Source organism: Dermochelys coriacea, chromosome 10 (assembly GCF_009764565.3).
Source record: "Dermochelys coriacea isolate rDerCor1 chromosome 10, rDerCor1.pri.v4, whole genome shotgun sequence".
Classification (NCBI taxonomy): domain Eukaryota; kingdom Metazoa; phylum Chordata; order Testudines; family Dermochelyidae; genus Dermochelys; species Dermochelys coriacea.
In genome coordinates this window covers 27860894-27884629 of record NC_050077.1, presented here as the reverse complement: position 1 = coordinate 27884629, position 23736 = coordinate 27860894, and the positions used below count along the sequence as shown (strand labels likewise).

The following is a 23736-nucleotide window of genomic DNA, read 5'->3' as shown; positions in this document are numbered from 1 at the left end:
AATCATTCCAGGTCTAATTATGCTCCCTACCATAAATAACCTATGTGGGTTTTTGATGCTCTCCTCAGGGCAGCCCAGAACCATAAGCCACAGTGTTACTCCACTGTGTCAGCGAGAGTGAATTTTGCCAGATTGCCAGCTCCCTTCCACACCAGTCTGTCCACCTTACCATTGCTTAACTTGTACTGGAGACACAGGCAAAACAACATTCCTTTGTCTAGGGCAGACTCTGTATTCTTAACCGCTAAAAACCTATTTTAAGAACATATTTCCAGTACCCATACATAATTTTTTATGAACAACCCATATGTACACCACACAATGATATGCATGACCAGTGTGTCACCAGTTTTCACATCAGACCTTTGGCTAAATATTCTGGCAAAGTGTTGGGTGTGCCCTTTGCCAGTTAGTACAGAGGGCTATTAGGGTCACGGGGTCAGGACAAGAAATATCTTTTGTGTGCATAAGGCAATAGAAACCAGATAGGAGATCTTGGTAGACCAAGCAATACTTGTTTCCTTCAGCATTGCAATGGACTGCTCTGTGTGGTACAGGGCAACAGCCCATGAGCAAGGGAGCTCCTTTAACAAATAGAAAGGTTGAAAGCCACAGACTTCCTAACCAGCACGAGCCTTCTTAGGAGCTGATTTCTTAAAGCTGGTCTTGTGTTACCAGCTTTGGAACCACTTCAAGTATCTGACATTTCTAAAAGGAGAGAGAGCCACCAAAATGGGAGGGAAGAGAGGGATTTTGAAAAATGAATATTCTGTGTGATTTCTCGCATAGCCTAATGTTCAGGTCACCTTCCTTGTTTGACACCTTCCAGTGTCTGAGCTATTAAATTAGTGAAGCCTCAAAGTTCCTATTGCCTTGTCTTTGTGAATGAAGGTGGTGTAGGTGGCAGGCAGATAGGTTTACGTAAGCATACCTATGGTATCCTAAATAAGCAGGCAAACAATTAATTTGAGTGCTTCTATTCCGCATGCACAGGTAGGAAGGCCAAGGGGATTCTCTGCCTGTCTGTCTTTTCAAGACTCAGGTCACGGTGTCGAGCTCTGTGCCTGGATATGTAAGGATGATGACAGGTCCTTTTACTGGGAACGAAGGGGAAGCCCAGCCTCTGATCTGAGATCTGGAAAGTCCTCCAAATATCAAGGCTTATAACTCAGTAAAGGAGTAAATTATTGTGGTAAAGGGCTATAGATGAAAAGTGTGTGTCTTCAATTATGATCTAAGTAGGAACTGAAGTCCTCTGAAGCTAAAGAGTTGAGCTACTAATATTAGCATTTCCATGTCATAACAACATGTCCTTTTTATGGTAAAACTAAGCAAATCAACGTCTTCAGGGTACACTCGGAAAAGATACAGAGTGAACACAATTCCATTTTTGGGATTTAGGGCTGTGAGCTGGTCAAAGGACTGACAATAAAGAAGACACAAGGAGGTCAACTGGATCATTTATCATTGTTGCTTTAGGTACAAATGTTTCCTAAGGGACAGTGCTTACATGTGAGACCCTCAGCTAGGGCAGGGGAAATAGGAGAAAGCGGTTGGTAATGCAATCGTCAGCACTTGGTGAGATATTATTCTAACAATATCAGAACATCATCCCAAAGGAACTAACTTTCCCTGAATGTGAATATTAGGACCTTTTCTATGGTCTCCTAAAACCACTACAAAAGCCCTCCCAAACATATTTCCTGGATTTTGCTGAGGATAATCTTCCACCAACTCCCATAAAACCATTAAACCAATCGGACTAGAACACTTAAAATCTTAAAATCACCAGATTTGCCATCCTTTAAAAAAATTGAGCAACTCTTTCCACTGTAGTGGGAACTCCTTCTCCCTTTCCAGCATGCCCATTGCATTGGTACATACTTGATTCAGCAATGGGGAGACCACTGTCCATATGCTGAAAGGAACTAGCAATCATTAATTTTGAGCCTTAGCTAATTTCTAAGGTGTCTCCCAGCTATTATATGATCAGAAGTCACTTTCAAAGGGAAATGGTATTTTTAGCACAAACGCAGGGCACTACCAAATATGCTGTACCCCACACATGTTCCATACACTTGGGAGGAAAGACAGGCCCGCACAGATATAAGCCCCGAGGCTCATCCCTATCCTACATGCTGGGCGTAGCTAGGGCCCTAAACCAACCTCTGTAAACTCATTTTCTTGTTCTGGATGAACCAGACTTCTGGCACAGGCTAGTGTGGCACAGGCTTTGGAATATGTGATGTGGCCAAATGTGAGCCTGTGGTGGTTGTAGTCATTTAGGGTATGTCGACTCAGCATAGAAAAACCGACAGCTGGCCTGTGCTAGCCAACTCGGGCTCATGGGACTTGGGCTATGGGGCTGTTTCACTGCTGTGACAACTTCTGGGCTTGGGCTGGAGCCCAAGCTCTGGGACCCTCCCACCTCACAGGATCCTAAAGCCCAGGCTCCAGCCCAAGCCTGGAAGTCTATACATCTATGAAACAGTCCCTCAGCCAGAGCCCTGCAAGCCCAAGTTGGCTGGCACAGCCCAGCAACAGATTTTTCTTTGCTGTGTAGACATACCCATAAAGGGTTCTTTGTTGTGCCTCAGCCTCATTATTAACTGTGATAGAGGTAGTGGAGTTGGGAGCTGGCTGTTGGTGTGGTTTGCCCTTTAACCCCAGACTTGATGCTGGATACTTGATGCTGTGAGAAAGGAAACCGAGCTTGAGCAGCTGCAAGGCTTTCCATTTGTTGGGCAGTGTTTCCAGCCTCTGATCTCTGACAGCAATGTGCTAGCAATGCCCTTCTGCCATGTACATTGGCCAAACTGGACGGTCTCTACACAAAAGAATAAACAGACACACATCTGACATCAGGAATCATAACATTCAAAAACCAGTAGGAGAACACTTCAACCTCTCTAATCACTCAGTGACAGACTTAAAGTGGCAATTTTGCAACAGAAAAGCTTCAAAAACAGACTCCAAGAAGAAGCTACTGAACTTGAATTAATATGCAAACTACATACCATTAACTTAGGTTTGAAAAGAGACTGGGAATGGCTCGGTCATTACACTAATTGAATCTATTTTCCCCGGTTAAGTATCCTCACACCTTCGTGTCAACTGTCCGAAATGGGCCATCTTGATTATCACTTCAAAAGATTTTTTCCCCTGCTGATAATAGCTCCTCTTAATTAATTAGCCTCTTACAGTTGATATGGGTACTTCCACCTTTTCATGTTTTCTGTATGTATAAATATCTTCTTACAATATGTTCCATTCTATGCATCCCATGAAGTGGACTGTAGCCCACGAAAGCTTATGCTCAAATACATTTGTTAGTCTCTAAGGTGCCACAAGTACTCCTGTTCGTTTTTGCTGATCTCTGACAGTTTCTTTCCAGGAACTGAGGTAACAGGTAAGGAATAAGGTCTTGGGAAACTAGTGTTGTGATGCAAGTGGCAGCCATCATATGACATAACACTGGTAGAAAAACGGAAGAATGGAGAAGTCCACTATCTGCTGACTTTTTGTTTAATGATTGTGCCTAATAATTCTCCAGGCAGCCTCTGAGCCTGCTTACATCTGCAAGGAGTGGTCAATGGCAGCTCTCACTCTCTGTCTTATAAAATGGGTATAATTCTGAATCTAACATTTTGTTAGCCTAATGATTGGGAACAGAACTGAGTGAAGAACCGAAAACTGGCCAAGAGACTTTAAAAGAGTGTTGATAAACAATTAGGTGCTACACTTAGTTCTGGACATCCCATTACCAGACAACTGACATATTTCAGGGTCAACCTGTGGGAGTTCAGGGAAGAATAAGAAAGATTATCTATAGTTGGGAGGGCTTTATCTATTAGGAAAGATTAAATGAGTGAAATATAGCTTGACCAATGGGAGTGCGATCATAGGCTACAAATAAAGTATATACACTAAGCAGATAACAGAAATATTTATTCTAATATTCATAAAGTTAGGATGAAACTAAGATGGAAAATTTAGGCTTAATATTGTGTGGAGAACTTCAATATAGTATTAGTATTTAGCTCAGGTATAGTGTCTCAGGGGATGAGTTTGAAAAGCCTTCCTTTGGGACATTTGAAACTAGGCAAGATGAGGAGCTAGGAAATTTAAAGTAAAGAGCAATCCTGCTTTGGTAAGGGGATGGACTGGATAGATCTTTGCCATCTGTACCTTCTGAGTATGTGCTAATACTGTGCACCATTGGTTGGCTGAGGACTTCATTGCAGGGATCTTCCTTGAATGCCCCAGCAGAGTGGTTTAGGGCATAATTCTCAAGCCTGCTTATCTTAAACTGTAATAAAAATAGGCCTCTACTTTTGCCTAAAAACTTTTGTCCCTTCCTCCACCCCACCCCGCCCCATCCTTATTTAAAGTCTCACTTAGGGACTATATTGATTTAAGATAAACACCCTGACCCTTTCCTCACCCTCTTCGTTTCACGATCTATAACAACGTGTTGCCCAATTCACAGACATATTCTGTAGTTTATTTCTCTCGGTTTGATTTCAGATGATTGCTTTAAGTATGGAAGCAGCGGAACCTGAACTAGAATATTTCATGTCTGTAGTAGCTGAACACAACAATAGGAAGCAAAGAGGCAAGCCTGTTGTCTGGTTACTTTGCCAGTTTTTGGAAATCTGATTGATTGCTCAATTCATCTGCAGAGTGGATATTTTGAATCCCCGACATGAATTAAGTCAAATGATGGGTTGTTTACTTGATAGGAAAAGCCATGAGTGTTTGTTTAATAATGAACTGAAAGAGGGTGAATTTGGGAGTATCTGGGCTGCAATTCAGGTGATGTCACCCAGGAATATACATCCTAATGTAGCTGAATGCTTAAATTGTAGTGCCATTTTTTTAAAATTAAGCAATGCACCCTGGAGCATATATATTTTACAAAAATATTTTTCTTTTAGCAGTAGCTGTAAAAAAATATTTCCTGGTGAAAGAAAAAGGAGCGTATTTGTTACATATCTATTTATTTTCATTTCTGCTTTTCTTTTATTCTCTTTTTTAAAGGGGAGGAGTCATTCCTCAGTTTCCACTAGGTCCTTGGGAATTCTTAATGAAAACTTAAGAGTTTTCACAAAAACTAGGTTTCAGAGTAGCAGCCGTGTTAGTCTGTATCTGCAAAAAGAAAAGGAGGACTTGTGGCACCTTAGAGACTAACAAATTTATTTGAGCATAAGCTTTTGTGCGCTAAAGCTCAGCTTATGCTCAAATAAATTTGTTAGTCCCTAAGGTGCCACAAGTCCTCCTTTTCTTTTCACAAAAACTAGGAGGTTTGAGCTGGGGAACAGGTAGCTGAAACAAACCATCCCTTCAGTTAGCATATTGAAGGTGGTTTGTTTGTTGTTGTTGTTTTTATATCAGCATTGTAATATTTTTCTAAAAGAAAACACCTTGACAATTAAAACTGAAGGGTTGGTTTGAAATAGCTTAGCTCCCCGTCCCTCCCTCCCACCCATCCACCCCAACTTTGTTACAGACACTAAGGCTGCAAGGGGAGGCTGGAGGAAAATTTGTTACCATCCATGCCCTCAGTAAAGGATTAATCTTTCAGAGTGCTGAGCATTTTGGCCTCGATCTAGCCAAAGCGTTGACTTTGCGCATCCTTAACTTTAAGCATGAGATGATCCCTTTGAAGCAAATGGAATATTAACATACTTAAATATTCTGCATGATTGGGGCCAGGCACCTTACAGGATCAAGCTCTAGGTTATCAGAATATTCTTCCAAAGTGGGAATAAAAATAAGGCTAAAAGATGTCTGAAAAACTTGCAACAAATCAAAGCTTTTCTGGGACTTTATTCTGATATCAGTTATGTTGGTGTAAACTGTTGAACCCAGTGGAGTTGTGGCATGAGATCAGAATCTAGTACAGGAAGATGATATGAATAGGGCTGTGTATATTTCTGTGCTTTTGATTCACGGAGGTTTGTGTGAACTGGGAGCTAGCTGGTGCACACAGGGGATAGCCCCAAAAGGGCACAACCATTGGATTTAAATTGTCATACTACTTAGCATTTAGAGGCATGTTGTTAAAATGAGGCAAGAAAAGCATCCTTTCATTAAAACTGTTAAATACCATTTATTTTCACAGTTTTTTGTATATATTCCAGAATTGCAAAGCAGTGAATGGAAAATGCTTTTAAGACAACTGTGACGCTTCAGTATTTTCATTATTCTCAAGTCTCCGTATTGCTTACGTGCTGAAACAAAAATGACCGAGAGATAGGGTTGACTGTCATTAGGCATGTAAATCCCTTGTTTAGGTGCCTAAGTCCCCACTGCAATCCCTAAACTCACATCAAACCCCGTAGGTACCTAATCGCACTTGGCACCTACGCTTTGCAATTTAAACATTCCCTAGGCACTTAAGTTTCTGCCTCTGGACATGCACACTGTTGCTCACTCTAGGCATTTGGATGCCTATCTCCCACCTATGCTCCAGAGCAATTCACAAACTTTAACCCGGGGGAAATGGGTGTTAAGTTACCTAACTTGCACAAGGGGACTGATCTGTCCCCATTCAAAAATGTTGTGGTAGTATCCGCCCCATATAACTTAGACTAGTGGTTAGAATACTTGCCTGAGATGTGCGAGACCCAGGTTCAATTCCTCTGTCCCTGGCAGGGAGGGAGGATTTGAACAGGCTTCTCCCACCTCTCAAAAAGATCTCTAACCACTGAGCTATAGGATATTCTGATGTGGGGCTCCTTCAGTCTCTACTGTGGAAGCTGTTCCACTGTGCTCAATAAAGGAAGAATGGTTGGAGCAGGGGGACTTGACTCCATGTCTCCTGCTCTCCAGGTGGTTGCTGTAATTGCTGAACTCTACAGAGTGGTGATCTCTCCCTCTCTCTGTCCCAGCGTATTTATCCAAGCAGGAGAGACTGGGGGTGCTCCATGTCTGATCCAGCACATGGTTTCCAATATCTCTTTAAATATAAGCTGGTCTTTGCACTGTTTAGATCAAACAAATGTTATAAATCAAACCAAAACATATTCTATAATAAATTAAATAATTTTAAAGGAGTTTGGCTGCAATGCACATTCTGCTATTTGGCCTTTGTTTATTTATTTCTGTATTAAGGTTAATAAGGGGTTTTGTAATAGAGTTGATGAAAAACTTTAAGCAATAAGCCCCATGTGTCAGCCTGGTATATGCCTGATAATTAGATTGTAGAGAGTTCTGTAACTTATTAATAATAATAAGAACATGGGATATGATTAATAACCTCGCATTTTTAGATAACTAATGCAAACAGTATTATCCCCAACAGAAAAGTGGAGCTCTCTATGAACAGAAGACAGAGATGGGTAAACATTATTCTATCATGTGATGATTGCTGTGTCCTCACTGGCAATCTCTCTCTCTCTCTCTCTCTCTCTCTCTCTCTCTCTCGCATAAAAAAAAAAAAGAAATAGCATAGAAGGTCACAATTCAGTATCTAAAGTTAGAAATGGTGTAAGGCCAGTAGTAACAGAGGTCACCATGCAGCTGCTGTGGGGAGATTTCTAAATCATGTAATATGGCTGCTTTGATACATGAGAGTCAATTACTGAAAATCTTTCAATATGGCCAAAATGTGACATTAAATAATTGAATATCACATCAAATCTTGTCTGCAGTTAGTTATCTAGAAAAGTAATTATGCAGCAAAATCAAATAACTGGAATTAGTGGTGTGAAGCGTCCTGGCTATTCAGAGACTGGATGAAATGATATTTTTAACTTGTAAAAGGAAGTTTTAAGCACCTAAGTAATTCTGTAGTGAAGAAAAAAGCCTCATTTTTAATCCATATCATTAATCATATTTGCAAGTGAAGGCACATTATAGGCTATATATTTCAACAAAGATCCTAATGACTACTACACTTTGGAAAACTGTTTCTTTCAGGTTTGTTTGATCTCAAATGAAACTGCTTAGATAGAGAGAGATAGAAATAGAGAGTACATTAAATAACAAGGCCATTTTGTTTGGGTTACGGCAGCATAGTCTATGCTTTATTTCTCTTACAGGGAGGACATAGGTTTAATAGCAGAAGGAATGCAAAATTCTGTGAAATTATAGTCAGTTCACTTTTAAAACACTGTGTGATAAATGCAACAAAACAATACATTGTAAATGCTTGGAAAAGATTATACTAGACCATTGAACAATGAATAGAGGCAACATTACAATACAAATTATTTAACTACTGAGAAATACTCAAAATAGACAAAAGGCAATCAAGCAAAATAAAGACTGGGGAAAAGTAGCATAAAACTAAATTTTAAATTCTTATTCTAATGCTGTTATTTTATATATATATATATATATATATATATATATATATAATATGATTTCTAAAAGACTAGCTTCTATAATAGTCATCATTGGTATGTATTCCCCTGTATTGTAATCAAAATGAATTTCAATCTTCTTTCATCTGCCAGGAACAACTTGGAGGATCTTGGCATGTGTATTTCTTTTAAAAATCTAAATTAATGAAGAGTAGTTGGTTAGTCATGTTGTTTAAGCTGCTCTCAAAATAGCACCTTCCCTTTTAGTAGACTTAGCTTTGCAGCTGTTCTCTTGCTATCTGTTGTCTCTGAAAAAAATTTTAACATTAGGAGTTGCTGACATCAATTTATTTTACTGTATTTTTTTTTTACAGTTGATGTGGGCTTTGGCCCTGAAAGAAGTCATTTAGTTCTAGCTCTGAGTTTGGAAGAAGTTGGGATATAGATTTTTCCCTAACTTTCAATTGATGTGTTTAGCATTAGTGGGAGTAATAACAATCACTTAAACCATGTTGTCGTCTCAAGGAGTTTTGCTACATCCATACGGGGTGCCCATGTTTCTGCCAGCAGCCTCATACTTCGCTGGACTTGTTCAGGTAATGCTAGGCCGCTTCCAACAAGCAACTTAACTCTAGTGCACTTAGAGTAATAATTGGAATTTTTATGGTTGAGAAAGCAAACACTTTTAATACAGGCAAAAGCCCTCATCTAGTCAGTGAGAAGACAGTAGGAAATCAAAAAGATGGATCACCCTAATCTGTGTATTGACATCTCTCATGGCTGAATAAATGGTGTAGTTGAGCTATATTTGCTTGTATTGATCTGACTGCTGTTTAACATTCATGCCTTTGCTTCATGAGGTTGACCACAGGGCAGAGGATTTGCTATCCATTCTAGCTTTCTGAGGGACTCAGCATTCCCATGGCAGACCATGAGACAAAGTAACTTATCATGATGTGGTTCAGTTAAGTGCTTTAGCAAAGCAAATATGAGAAGCATTAAATATGCATTAATTCATATATTATGCTTCACATTAATGTCTGTGTTTTAATAAAAGGGGTTTTTCTTGGTGTGAAAAAAAATTATCTTTATAGATCAAATCTGCCTTTTTGAACTTGAAAAATAGTAAGAATCTGGTTCCATAGGAAAGTTCTGTGTTTTAGACATTAACTGGCTATTATGGGATATTTTTTGTGTCTGTTTCGTTTTGGTTTTGGGGGGAGGGGAAGTTGTTTCTTCATTTTTTACTTCTAAAGCATATAAGTTTTCTACTGCTAGATATAGTTAGGATTTTGCAAAGGTTTGTCTTGAAGGTGTTTATTAAGGAAAATCTATCCCTTTGCTTATGGTATTAAAAAAATGAGGAGTCTTTAAAATATTCAAAATAGCATGGCCAAAATATATTAAAATTTACAAGTCTTATGCATCCCATATATGGCAATAATTAGGTCATTATTCATTAACAAGAACAAGAAATGGAGTTAAGAGAAGTGCAATGTAATGTATTACAGTGTCAGTAGAATAGTCAGTAGAATAAAAACTTGGTGAGACAAATTTGTTTTCAACTTTGATTGCCTCCATTGTTTGTTATAATAGGTTTGCTGTGGCGTGGGGGGAGAGAGGGGAAGCAACAAAATGCCAGATTATTCCAAATTGAATGACCATTCACTAATCCAGGATTGCTAGTTGTCTCCTTCGCTTAAGATTTCACTCAATATCAGACACACATGTATGAAGCAGAAATGTATTGATCCACTCAAGACTGGCCATTATCAATATTGAAAACTACATATGCTTTCTGGCACATGCAAGCTAAAGATACTTTTTATGCAGTCGGACAGAATAACAGAATTGGAAGCGTCAAGCAGGCCTTCATATCCATTTGGAATTTGGGGGTGAAGGTCGGATGCCAGAGCTCAGTCAGACCTTCTGCTATCCTGTCCAATAAATAATTACAAGCAAATTGTGCCTTTCACTCTATGCTGATTGATGCTGAAATTGCTTTTGAAAGTTCTCATAAGTTCCTATTATAGATTAAGTGCCGGAGTAGGAAAAATAACTGCACCCAACTGAAATGGGTGAATGTAATCAGGTTTAATGGACTCGAGAGCTTGTTGGGAATTAAATAACTATTGATTTGTTGGAAAGATGCTGTCATTACAAAATGCCACTATGGGCACATTATCTAAGCAGATAGATTAGAAGTAAGGGTCCTTTGAAAATTTGGGATGCTTTTTTTTTTTTTTTAAAGAATAATCCAGAGCTATCGTTGGTACACCATTAGCAGTTTTCGGGTATTTATAAAACCCAATAAATTGTTCTAGGAAGCAATAGATAATTATGTTTTCAGATACAGCAGATACATCTTCTGTATGTGGACTCTTCTCATCCCTCTCCTTCCTCCCAAGTCCTATAATTGATAACTGTAATTATTAAAAGCAAACTATTTAGTATGCAATTCACAAGCATAGTGGATGCAACCTGGTATTGACTGTCCTAAAAGCTTGTGCTGAGAAAGAGATTAGCTGTATTTCTGGTACACTGAGCCAACATATGATATTAAAATGTTTACATCTGGGAGAAGTGCACTGGAGAATGACACAGGTGTTACTTAAGAAAAAATACTTAGGTTGGTCATTTCTATTTTTTCTCTCCCTGAAAGTAGACCAGCATAAAATATATATAACCCAAAGGTTGGTAAATAGAATATGGCATATTACTTCCTTCCTATCAAGAAAATGTTGATTGTATAATATTCAAAACTTGTAAGGAAAGCAATTTTTTAAAAATTATTATGATACCTTTATTTCTTTCAATTAATTAGTAAAAGAAGAGAAAAGCAAGTAGGTTAATCTAAGATTATAGAGGCATCCTGGGACTTTTGCCATTAAGGATGTGTTGGGTTTTTAACTAAAGCAGCATTTAAATGCCTTGATTAGACCCTGATCCTGTAACTGGATTCACATGGAAAGACCCCCTGAAGGATTGGGGCCTTGAACATGAAAAATTCTCAAATGTGGCTAATTTTAAAAAGATCTATTTGAGTTTTCCAGATAATTTTGGCATTCTTTAGAGCCTTGTTTGTAGAATACAAAAACATTTCAAATCATTCCTTTTTAACATTTCTGTAGAAACTCTAACATACTTCTGGGGAGGGATTCCTCTAACATTAGTCTCAACGGTCAAAACTTAAAACTGTATACAGGTCTGCCACCGATAGAACAACCAGACATATGGCCATATAAGCCAAAAAATTACAAATGATTACTTTGAGTTGTTCATCTTAGTAGTTTTACTTCTCATCATGGGGCAGACAGAGCATGGATCTTCACAGAGAACTTCCATTCTTTGGTGCGCCAATGATTTGCTCCACAGCCTGCAGACATTCTTCTACATTGGTACCACAACTTCAGCTACAGCCTTTGCCAGCACCTCTCCCTAACTTCCTCCATAAAATCCATCTGTACATCCTGCCTCTCCCCACTTCTGCCATATTAAGCCTTGCCAGATGGAAAAGCTATTTCCACAACAGAGCAGCAAACAATTTGCTGACAAACAATTTGATCAGGAAATGCAGGCAAATGATTGACACACATGTGGGGTGGATTTTAAGTGGCAGGCTACAATTTTATTTATTTATTTAAGAGGGAGGGGGTGTTATGTTCTCCTCCCTCCATCCCCTCCCCCCAACCCCCCAATATCATTCTGTGTGGTGTTCAGGTCTCCCACCAGACAATCAATAACTTAGGGTAGACCACCTAGGCCCATCCCTGGGACTCAGCTCACTTCTGAATCTTCTCTACCCATCTCCCACCCCCATCGTGGGGGGAGTACAGATTACCAAGGGAGGACCTCAGTCCATGAAGACTTCAGGTCACCCTTTTTTCCCCAAGGGCAAAAAGACCAACAGTGGAGCAGAGTCTTTTGAACAGCCTGGGAGAGTTTACATGGGGGTGGACTACCAGAGCTGACCAGCTAGTCTGTTCCTTTATCGTGAGCCAATGGGAAGGAGGTGGACCCAAAGTGGAACCATGTCCCAGCCATGCCTGAGCTCTTGTGTCTACCCCCCACCCACCCCGGGCACAGTTTATCCCTAATAGTCTGTTCAAGGCTCCTCCCCTCTTGACTGCAGGGAAGGTACATTTGCCTGCAAACATCACCTCCTCCTTTATTTCTGGCATGTTCCCATTGTTAAGTCCTGAAACATGGCCAGGTGGTGGGGAGCCAGGAAACAAGGGATGCGGGGATGGGGTGGAGTGGGATATGTGTAGAAATACCACCTTATATAAAGTTTTATTGTGCATATATGTAAATATTTATCTTCATTTTACTGAGCTTAGAACTGAGGTTGTGCATTTGAGTGAGATTTTGAGGGATGGGATGTGCACATTTTGTGTGGTTGTGTGCCGGAAGTGAAGATGAGGAGGAGAATTTTGTTAGTGCATTTGACTTTATGATGTTTAGGTGGTAAAGTATGTGATTTGAGGTTGGTGCAGACATTCAATGTTGCCTTATCTAATGATTTCTTTGATTTTTAATGATTGCATTGACAGGGAATTCACATAAGCCACCTTAAATATAGGTTGACAAAATATTTTTTGTGGGGGAATATCCTGTAGTAAGTGAAATTATGGATCAAAGTTATTTTGATTATTTCTGCAAATAATAGTTGTCAAAGTGATGCTTGAACACAGACTAATTTTTTGTTTCAAAGGCTGACTAGGCCCCAGTTATATTGAGTTAGCTTTTGTAGAAAGACTACACTACTGAATGCACGGGCTGGGAATCTGGACATCTGTGAAGGCGGAACACTTGGTTTACCTAACCTACTCCTTCTCCTTTCTTGTATCTGTCAGAGGTTGTTGAGAATATCTGAAGACTCTATGTATCATATATATTGAATTTGATATTTGGAAAGTTATTTCTAGTCTGTAAGTAAATTACATGTTCAGAATTAACTTCCAATGTTATAAAACCTTCGATAAAAAAAAATCCTGAAAACAAATTAGTTTAATTTTTCATTGTGAGATTTTTCGGGGAAAGGGTTGCATGAAAGTACAAATCTGCATAAGCAGCACTGTGCATGATGTGGGAGGAGAGATGTTATACTGACTTGGCACTCAAAATGCACTAACAGATTTGCATGGCTAACACAATTAGGTTCCCACCAGGCGCAAAGAAGGCACCACAGTCCAGCAACAACATATGCTGTGTGCAGTAAGTCTAGTTCATAAGAGCAATCACACTGTTCCTGACAGTTGAGGCAAAAAGTACCATGTAGCATGGGGTGCCAGTCTAGCAGGAGACATCTTACCCTGCATTGGGCTTCTGTCCCAGTCCTGTAATTGTATCCAGATGGGGGAACCTTTATGTCCACACAAAGCTCCACTGACTTAAGGCCACAAAGATCTGCCTGTGTGGATCCAGTTGCAGGATCATGGCTATTTATGTACTGACTTAACCCCGGATATGTGCCACTACAATACCTCAATAGCACAGATTGTATGAGTTAGCCTTGAACAGCATACTTGCAGTTATCTCTAATATTATAAACAGCAAAATGTAAAACATGGGAATTTAAAAACTGAAATGCAGTGTATAAAATATGTGTTTTGGCGGGGCAGAGGGGAAGCTAAAAGCTTGTTACACATTTAAAAATATGTTTTGCAGGACATCTGGGAAAATGTCTGTAAATGGCCTCTTTTATTATTTTAAGTACTCTAAATGTGTGCAATCACTCTAGAAATATTATATGGCAGGATTATTATTAATTATTTAAAATATGCAAACTTCACACCTGACATTGTAATGCTGAATGCTTTATTATTTATTGCCTGGCCTGGTTGGAAGGCTCTGCTCTCATGTTCGTAGAGCATCAGAAAGTGACTTCTTCATATTATTAGGATAAAAAGTTATTAAAGTTAAAATTACTTGGACTTTTTAAATGAAAGAAAGCACTTGAAAATGCTAGACAGAAATCCTCTTCTATTTTATATGAAAAGTACTTTTTTAATTAAAAGATTAAAGAGACACTGTCAGTCTTTTCTGATTAAGATGAGTACTCCAAAACATATTTGTTTCTGCAGCAGCCATCTGTCATTTTGATCACTTCAGGCATGCTATATTAGCAAGAACTTTTTTTAATAAATTGGCACAGGTACAAGGAAAGGCTAGTTTTGTGGGTTTCAAGCTGAAGCTTATTACTACAGTGCTCAGTAGTGTGAAATCTAAACCTGGGCTCCTTTTCACTATTTTTACAGTGTTTTGTTTTTTGAAGGTACGAGGGGCAGGTCTGCTATTGATGTTCCTGTGGTGATTTATTGGGCAGCTATCCTTACCTAGTGATGTTGTTATCCTAAAGTTATAGATGTACTAATACCATACATTATGGGTAATAATATAGTTGCGTCCAAAGTGCACACAATTGTCAAGGTGCTCCTTTGTGTATCGTCATTAACTGACCCATTTGATTTTCAAAAAATGTTGAGCTTCTCTGATTGTGACTTAAATTAGTGACTGACAACTGGAAGGGAGATAATCTGAAAATGTTTCTATTTTATTTTAGTTTTCAGTTGAGCTGGATGAATTTTTCAAAGAAAACTTGAGATAACTGTGTAGTCAGGAATAATGTGAACAGCTGTTGAGCAAACTTCTTCACAACCTGTCTTTATAACATTCTGCAAAGTACCTATCACAGTCCTGGTGTTGCACACCTAAATAGTAACTGTGATATCACTCAGAAGAATTTCACATCAGTGTGGTAAATTACCAGCATCAAGATATTGAAATAATCTCTAGTTGCAAGCAGTCTGCGTTTCAAAAATGTACTATAGGTAAATTATTCTGCTTTAGCCTACATCATAGTAAGTTGAAAAGGATTCATTTATTTTGGAAACTTTATATGATTCATGATCTTGAAAAGGAAGTGCTAAAAATTTCCGATGTAGTCTTGGAGCCTTTCTACTGGTTAAAGTGCCACCTGCAGTTTTATGGATTCGTTTTGCTCACTTGTAGATGACTATCTAGTTAGGTACAGATGAGTAATTTTTATTTGAACTGGCTATATCGGCCTCTGTAAACCCCAGCAAAATAAAGGGTTTTCCTTAGGTGCAGATTATTTCTGACTTGATACTGCTGTTCTAACTTTGCAGGTGATAGGAGTCTTCTATTATCCATACTTTATATTCTATTGGTCCTGTGAGTGGAGGGCTAACATGTTTTGCTGCTGCTGTCTCTTTTGATCTGACTGTTTCTTTGCTATTTATTTTCCAGTGGGTATGTTTATATTTTGTTCACTTGCTTAGACTGAGTGTCAAAAGGTTTCTCTCCCTTGTGTACTGTGTGCGCTTGTAGGAGGAAACGAAAGAGCAAGAGGAAGAAGAAGGATGATGATGATGGTGACATGGTCCGTATAACATTGTTTACAATAAGTTCTTTTCAGTTATCAATGTCTAAGCCTCGCTGAAGGGTTTTTTTTTCCTCTTTAAAACATGGATCAAGCAGTGTAAGCAACACACATTCTCATCAAATCTGTCAGTTAATCCAGAGGCTGTAGACAGCTTGAAAGGTATGTGTTCTGTTATTGTTACTGTAGGAACATGGGATTTTTCCCAAGCTGCTTCTGTAATTTTCTCCCACAAAAGGTAGAAATAGTAAGCTACTTGATGAATGTACATTTTTGACATAAATGTCTTTTTGGCACTGATCAAGTGACCTTCTTGTTGAGACCCGTCTAGATGGTAACATTCCAATAAGGAAAAAGGTAGTTTACTGGCCTGCAAATCTTTCTCTAGTTATCCTCCGCTTCAGACATCGTTTGAGTGCACAGAATTCTAGTGAGTCAGGAGGTCCTACTTTCCTTGATATTTTGTCAAGTTTTTTCTCTATTGCATCTTAGCCAGGAGGCCTTTTATAGGCTTGATAAAGTGGCAAAAAAATGTATGTGCCACCTAACAGATATGGTATTTTTTCCCCACTCCTGATCTCATGTAGGATGTCGGTAACAGGCAATTTTAAACGGCATGATATATAACTAGAGTCACCAGCTTATATGTCAGATACCATATGTCAACACAGTGCTTTGATATGACAAGAGCCAGGTAAGTCTGGGACCTTACGACTGCATTTCCTGAAGTGTTGAGATTTTGGTTTCTTTTTTAAAGTTGAGTAAAGGAAGAAATCTAAACATCCATGAGCACAATCTGGTTTATATTTATTTATCCAAAAGCAAAAGGCAACTTTTAAGATTTAGATTATTGGAAGCTTCATGTGGAAATTTATCCAAAGGTTACATTTCTAGAGAATTTGTATTTTCTGCCAGGCTAGCCCTATATATTTTTAAAAACCCATAAAAGCATTGATCAGCTCTGAAAAGTGACTACAAATGGCCTAGTGGGTTTCCATGTGTATTGTCTGAGAGTGAGTCTGTATCAGATTTGGTCAGTTTATATGCAAAAATAGTTGTATGTTCTTTTTCTCTGCTAAATGCTAGCCTGGCAAACTGGGGCTGGAATATGAAAATCAAGCCATGTAGTTTCTGTTTCATACATCATCACCAAAAAATAAAGATTCTGTGAGTCAGATTATGCCAGGAGTTGCAAGTCCGTTGCTTTCAGTAAGGCTGCATGTGTGTAGTTGAACAGCAGAATTTGTTTGTGCAACTGAAACATAGTTCACAACAGTGTTGGTATGTGTTAGATATAGAATCCAACTCCCTCTCCCATAGCTGGACTGGCTCTGCAAGGCTTCCAAGAATCTTAAGTAAAATAAAGTATTTTGTCATTGAAGTAAGCAGACACATCGGGATCAAATCTGCTGATTAGGATAAATTAGTTCCATTACTACACACTTTTCAGAATATAACCATACTTCAATACATAGTCCAACATGGAGGTATATTCAAAAAATAGTTAGAACAATATTGGTACCATATGTGCTAAACAAAAGAAATATTGGAAATAGTCCAAGATAGGAGAGTGATATCCAGATTTGGATGATAATTTCAGGTGGCCAAATTGTGTACCCCTTATTCATATTGAAATTAATTGAATAGCACTTTAAATCATAAGTAGTTCCACTGAAATTAGTGTGGCTGCTTTTGTAGTAAGATACTTTTCAGTGTGAGTAATGGAATAACAATTTCACCAAATATTTGCTGTGCTGTTGTTACACTTGTAATTGATTCAGGGGGATGCATATGAGCATGAGAGATATTAAAATAATATTTTCAGGGTCTCGATAATTTCAGTGACAGACCACAAGCTTCATTAATGAACAATACAGTGCTAGACAAGCTGTTTTTAGATGCTAGAGATGGATTTAAACCCAATGTGGATTATGTACCAGGGAAGTCCCTAGTGGTGGATGGTACCTTGTCAGTGAGCCCCGTTGATCTTTCAGATTCTCCAGGGTCCTGGTATGATTTAGAAACTATGAAGCTGACTTAATCTTCTTTCATTCTGATTGGTTTATTAAATAAAGTACACCTTTGAACACTTATATTGCCGTTTGTCTTAGTGCAATGGTGCCACAATGAAAGTGGAAATTCTATGGGCTGTGTATGCAGGAGGTCAGATTAATAATCTTAATGGTCACAACTCTGTATTTGTTCAGTTGGCCTTTATAAAGACTTGCATGTGGTTTACAGGACCCTGTACCCTTTGGTAGCAGCACACCCATTTGTGTATTTCATTCCTTTTTTTTTTTGGAGTGCAGTGTTGCTCAGATTTTATAAGAAAGTTGTAATAGAGATTCTTGTCTTCTTGCTCAATGACAGCAAATGATTTATGAACATTTTCAGCTTCATCCCCATTGCATAAATTAACGAGCTGACCTGTACTTCGCCACTCCATGTGGAATTTTATTGTGGTTCAGAATCTGATTAATTTCTCCTTTGACTAAGGCCATTCGGTGAAAGGCTGAATGCTAGCATTTTCTTTTCATGTTATGTGACAGTTGTAAGGAATTACAGAACACTGAATAAGGAACTTTATTAGAATAAGGAAAACAAGCTGTTATCTCTCTCTTGCTTTCTTTGGCCTAGAACCTTCCCCAGCAGCACTTCTGCCTGGTTTCTTGCTAAATACTTAAAGAACTAGGACATATATCTTTACAGATACCCATGCTTGTCTGTTTTTATAACACGACTTCATAAAATTTGGAATAGTCTGGGTGGAGAATAGCATATCACAAGGATATCATGGGTATGTTTCAATCATGCCCTTTTCAAAACTACCTCAGAACAGCAATGTATATATCAAAAAGGCTAATAAACATGAATCATGTCTGCTTGGTTTTCCTATAGGTTTAGGAAGTTTCTTTTATTTTGCTTTGATTTAAAGAAGCAACTTTGAACCTCAGCGTGTGTACCCTTGAACAGTGGCATTACTGGGGTCTCATTCAGCAGTTGCATTGCTGAAATATAGTTCCTTTTACTTTCTCATTTGCAAAGTTTGATTCTTAGTACTGCAATTAATATCATCGGTATTTAGAACCAAGGAGTACTGGAACATATTCTAATGGATGAGAACTAAAGGTATGTGTAAGATAATTTGTTGATAGTGAATATACTTTATAGATATTCCTCCTGTTCTCCCTCTGGTCTCAGTTTGCCATTCCTGAAATCTTGACATGTCCTCTGCTCCTTCTACATCTATGAGATTTTTAAGAGTTAAAGCAGATGATGGATTATTTTGTTTGTCCAGTTTTGTTAGTGCAGTAAAGTACTTGCAGGTGTCAATTATTAGCATTTGTGCTCCCAACTAACTATGGATGACAAATTGCAAGTTCAGATTGAACCCCCCAAAATAGCAGCTCTTTTGGCTGTCCCTGTGTTTGAGATTGTTAACATATTCCAACTATCCTTGGAAATAAATTATATTGTCAATGTGGATTTTCTTGTTTTGACTTGGGGTTTTGGTGAGTTTCTGGAAATAACATTCTTTCATACCGTTTTTCTTTTTTTTTTTCTTTTTTTTTAACTATACCTTGATTTGAGTGCTAATAGATGTCTGTTGTGCTTCTTCTTTACCTTACTCCATTCTTGCCATTTTCCCTGCATTAGATAATTCTGTGGGTTGAGTGGATTTGTACTTAATAATTGACTTCTTTCGACTCCACTGACAAGACTAAAATCTCCTATATATGCTGGACAAAATAGTCTTCAGCACTGGTACCTGCCCAATTATCACTGCTGAGTTATTTTTAATATTGGAACTTGGAACGTGAATATACTTGGAATTTGTATTTTGCTTTTCATTGTGAACTTAGAAGTGTAGAAGTGAGATGTAAAGTTTAAGGTTGGAAACTAAGTCATGAGTTCACCCAATTTAGGCTTAATCAATTTTCAACTTTTTATAAATTCAGACAAAATCATTGCCACTTATTCATATTATATATGAGATAAGAAGCTATGACAGATAATAAAAATAGATGCGCTGGAACAGGTAGGGGACCCAAGTTACTGAGTTCCAGGAATACTGGGAGGCTCTTGTCCCCTTCACAATGGTTGTCACAGGCTCTGATCTGATATTCTCTGACTTGGGCCCATGTTCGCTCAGTTTTTATATCTTTTCACACTACATAATCATTAGCTTTCCTCCAGTCAATGTTATTTAACATTACACGTACCCAGGTATACATTTGTCCAAATTTGCCTGATATGTTTTTCTTTCTCCATTCTATGTTGTTATAAACCATTAACATTACATCAATATTAAACTAATAACACATAGGCCTTATGTTCTACCATTCAGCAGATTTCTTCATATTTCAGTGTCGTAGTTCAGCATATGTGTATCACCCTAACTTACTTATTAACATAATCTTTTTCCTTTGAGTAGTAAAGTAATGGGGAACAATGTGACCTTAAGTTCAATATTTTCTTATCTTTTCCAAATGTGGGTATTCAGGGGATGTTTTGTTCAAAGTCTATCATCATGCTTGTAAATCATTGAAAAGTTTTGTCAGTAATTTTGCCTCTTACATTTTAATGCGCTTTAATCAGTTGTAGGGCCTTGGTATTCAGTTGTTCCCCAATAGCAATATTTTTGGTTTGGTTCATTACAAAGTGCTGTTCTGAGATGGGGCAACTTTAATTTAATATGAATCAGAAAGGAAGAAATGTTAGGGACACAAAAGTATGGCTCCAGTTTTGAAAAGGAATTAAAAAAAGAAACTAAGGAAACTTTAAACCATTTGTCTTCAATTCTAGATAACAATCTTAGAATTAATATCAAATCTATAAATAAACAGAGTAAAAAAAAAACCCAAACGAATGAAGTACAGGTTCAAAAAAAATTCCATCATATGAGATAAAATAATATGTTCTAAAATTAGATTACATATATGGTCAAAATGTGTGGGCTGGAAGAGAGATAGACTAGTGCAAGTTGATTGACAGCGAAAGAAAAGAGGTGATTAAAGATGGAGTAAAGCGGTCCCTGCAGTCGATGGAGTGGGATTGTGAATAATATTTTTTCTCCATTTTTCATTTTGGCACTTTCAGTTCCAGTGTAATGGTGACTGTACTGGTACTTTCAAAGAATTAAATGAGGGTACTTCCTGGCTCCCTAGAGATTGTTTCTGTCCTCACATAAAGTTGTGGTAGGTTCAGATGGGATGCTGGAATTTAACAGAACCTAGATTTAAATGTTGGGGAGTGTCCTCAGTAGAATGTCTGCCATGTCTCAAGTAGTCTGAAAGAACCATAATTTGATATATATGGTTTTGCGCAAGCCCAATCTTTTTTCCCCATGAATTTTGCCTCAGGGGCCAGGTATGTAATTTGTTTGTGCGCTTGTGAGGATGGGGATCTTCTGGTTTTGATTTTTGCTTATAATGCTGATGTATTAACTTATGTTATACTTGTGAACATATATAATTTATTAGGTCAATTTAAAAATGCATTAAACAAGTCAACTCATTTTTAATTGCATCAGTACCATGACCTGTGTTAACATTCTCCATGAAGACCTGAGATGGAATTTTTCCCAAAGACAGTATCTGTTATAAAAATAAAGAAGTAGCCCATACAAACTGAGATTTTAATAATGAGGATACAGAAAAACATTGAGAAAAGAAGCTTAAACATAACTAATTACACTTAGCAGCCTAAGTAGATGTAGAACTATTTTATTAGCTTGAGTTATGAAAAGGCCAAAATTATTATTTATAAGCATCCGAAATTTGGTCCAGGAGGTAGGGTTGCTAGACATACAGTTTTCAACCGGAAAATGGACCTTGGCGGCTCCGGTCAGCACCTCTGACGAAGCTGTTAAGTCTGGTTGGTGGCGCAGCGGGGCTAAGACAGGCTCCCTGCTTGCCCTGACTTCACGTGGCTCCCAGAAGCGGCTGGCATGTCCCTATGGCCCCTAGGAGCAGGGGCGGCCAGGGAGGCTCCGTGAGCTGCCCCCACTCCAAGCGCTACTCTGCAGCTCAGGATAGCACGTGGAACCTCTTGGCTGCCCCTGCGCCTAGGGGCCTCAGGGACATGCTAGCCGTTTCCATGAGCCACATGAGATAAGTACTGCCTCGGAGCCTGCACCCCCTCCCAAACCCTTGCCCTAGCCCTGAGCCCCTTCCTGCACCCAAACTCCATCCCAGAGCCTGCAACCCTCCTGCACTACAAACCCCTCGGCCCCAGCCCAGCACCCCCTCCTGCAGCCCAAACCCCTCATCCTTTGCCCCAGACCAGAGCCTGCACCCCTATCTGGAGCCCTCATCCCCTCGCCTCAGTCCTGAGCCCCCCGCCACACTCTGAACTTCTCATCCCCACCCCACAGCTAGGAGCCACCTCCTGCACACCAAACCCTTCATCCCTAGCCCCACATCCCCAGAGCCTGCACCCCAACCGGAGCCCTCACTCCTTCCTGCCAAGTGAAAATGAGCGAGTAATGGAGGAAGGGGGGTGGAGGGAGGGGTGATAGGGCTTTGGAGAAGGAGCGGGGCATGGGTGGGGCAAGGGTGTTTGGTTTTCTACACGCAGAAAGTTGGCTACCCTACCAGGAGGGGATACTGGCTCTTTGATGCATACCAGTAAGATAATATTGTTCCATCTCAGTGCATCTTCTTCCCCAGTGGTTATCCAACTATACCTGAAGAAGTCTATTTCTGAACATGTTAATTCTTCTGAATTGTCTGGCCTAAAATTTGATTGTGCATTTGTAATTGTATGGAGTACTATACTCTAGTAGTGCATAGTCTTTCTGAGAATGCTCTAGCTGGAAAAGTGTATATATGAAAGCTAACTGTTCAAGTGCAAGCCATAGTATTGCCTTCTATAACTTGATCTCCATTCCATTGGACAATATTTTTAATTACTTCTCACCTGTTCAGAGGTACACTGATGAGGAGAATGAACGTGCTGGCTGTTATGTTATGACACCTGCCAAATGATCCAGATGGACCCAATAGAAGTTTCCTGTGGGGATTAGAGCAGGGCATTTAGAACAAAAAAAAGTGTTGCTATTTCCTTTTCCTCAGTGAAGGATCTTAAACACATATAGAAGTGACCCCATAGAAGAACACTGAATCCAACCATCTCTCTGCATTAAAATAAATGAGAAATAAATAATCATTTGGTTTAATTCAAGTCTGTGTCTGTTTGTTGGCTTGTGCCAGTCTCTCTGATAGCAAAAAAAAGAAAAGAAAAGAAAAGGCAATTTTATCTATGTACAGTCCTTACAGAAAAAAAAGGTACATCCCAAAAATAAGAGAATTTGCAAAATGTGGATCTATGTTCTCCAATTCATTCTCCATGTTGGGCTTCCCACAATAGCCAGAGAAAACCGGAATCCAAAGAGACCTGAACTGTGGGAAAGTGCAGATTTGCACTGGATCCATACCCCATGAGTGCTGCCAGCTTTATTAGGGGGAGATGGTTGGGAGATGTCCAGGTAATCTCCACGCCAGATTTTAGCATTGAGAGGGAAGAAGACGAAGTAAGAAAGGATACAGCCATGGGTATGGGAGAAAGTATATAAGGAGCGAGGGCAGTGTGGATACTAGTCTAATAGGATACTGGCTGTAGAATGACTGTGCCTAATAGGGTACAAAATGTGAGCGTGGCCAAAACAGCAAAAATTAAGATGTTTGTACACCAATGCGAGGAGCCTAGGTAACAAAATGGAGGAACTAGAGCTACTGGTACAGGAAGTGAAACCACATATTATAGGGATAACAGAAACATGGTGGAATAGTAGTCATAACTGGACTACAGGTATTGAAGGGTATGTGCTGTTTAGGAAAGACAGAAACAAAGGTAAAGGTGGTGGAGTAGCAATGTATATCAATGATGAGGTAGAATGTAAAGAAATAAGAAGCGATGCAATGGATAAGACAGAGTCCGTGTGGGCAAAAATTACATTGGGGAAGAAAACTAGTAAAGCCTCTCCTACGATGGTGCTTGGGGTGTGCTATAGACCTCCGG

The 23736-nt window shown here is 39.0% G+C and overlaps 1 protein-coding gene across 34 annotated transcripts in view; it reads left to right on the top strand.

Moving 5' to 3' along the window:
• RBFOX1 (RNA binding fox-1 homolog 1) overlaps nucleotides 1-23736 on the top strand; it is a 2470149-nt gene that overhangs the window by 2063139 nt on the left and 383274 nt on the right. Inside the window, exon 1 of one of the 34 annotated variants that reach the window (XM_043493170.1) lies at nucleotides 8474-8905. The exons of 31 other annotated variants lie outside the window; for them this stretch is intronic. In XM_043493170.1, coding sequence (XP_043349105.1) covers nucleotides 8819-8905 — 87 coding nt within the window. In that variant the 5' untranslated portion in view covers nucleotides 8474-8818. Of the gene's footprint in view, nucleotides 1-8473; nucleotides 8906-23736 lie in introns of those variants that run through there. 2 more of the 34 variants (XM_043493169.1, XM_043493157.1) reach the window with 2 other exon arrangements.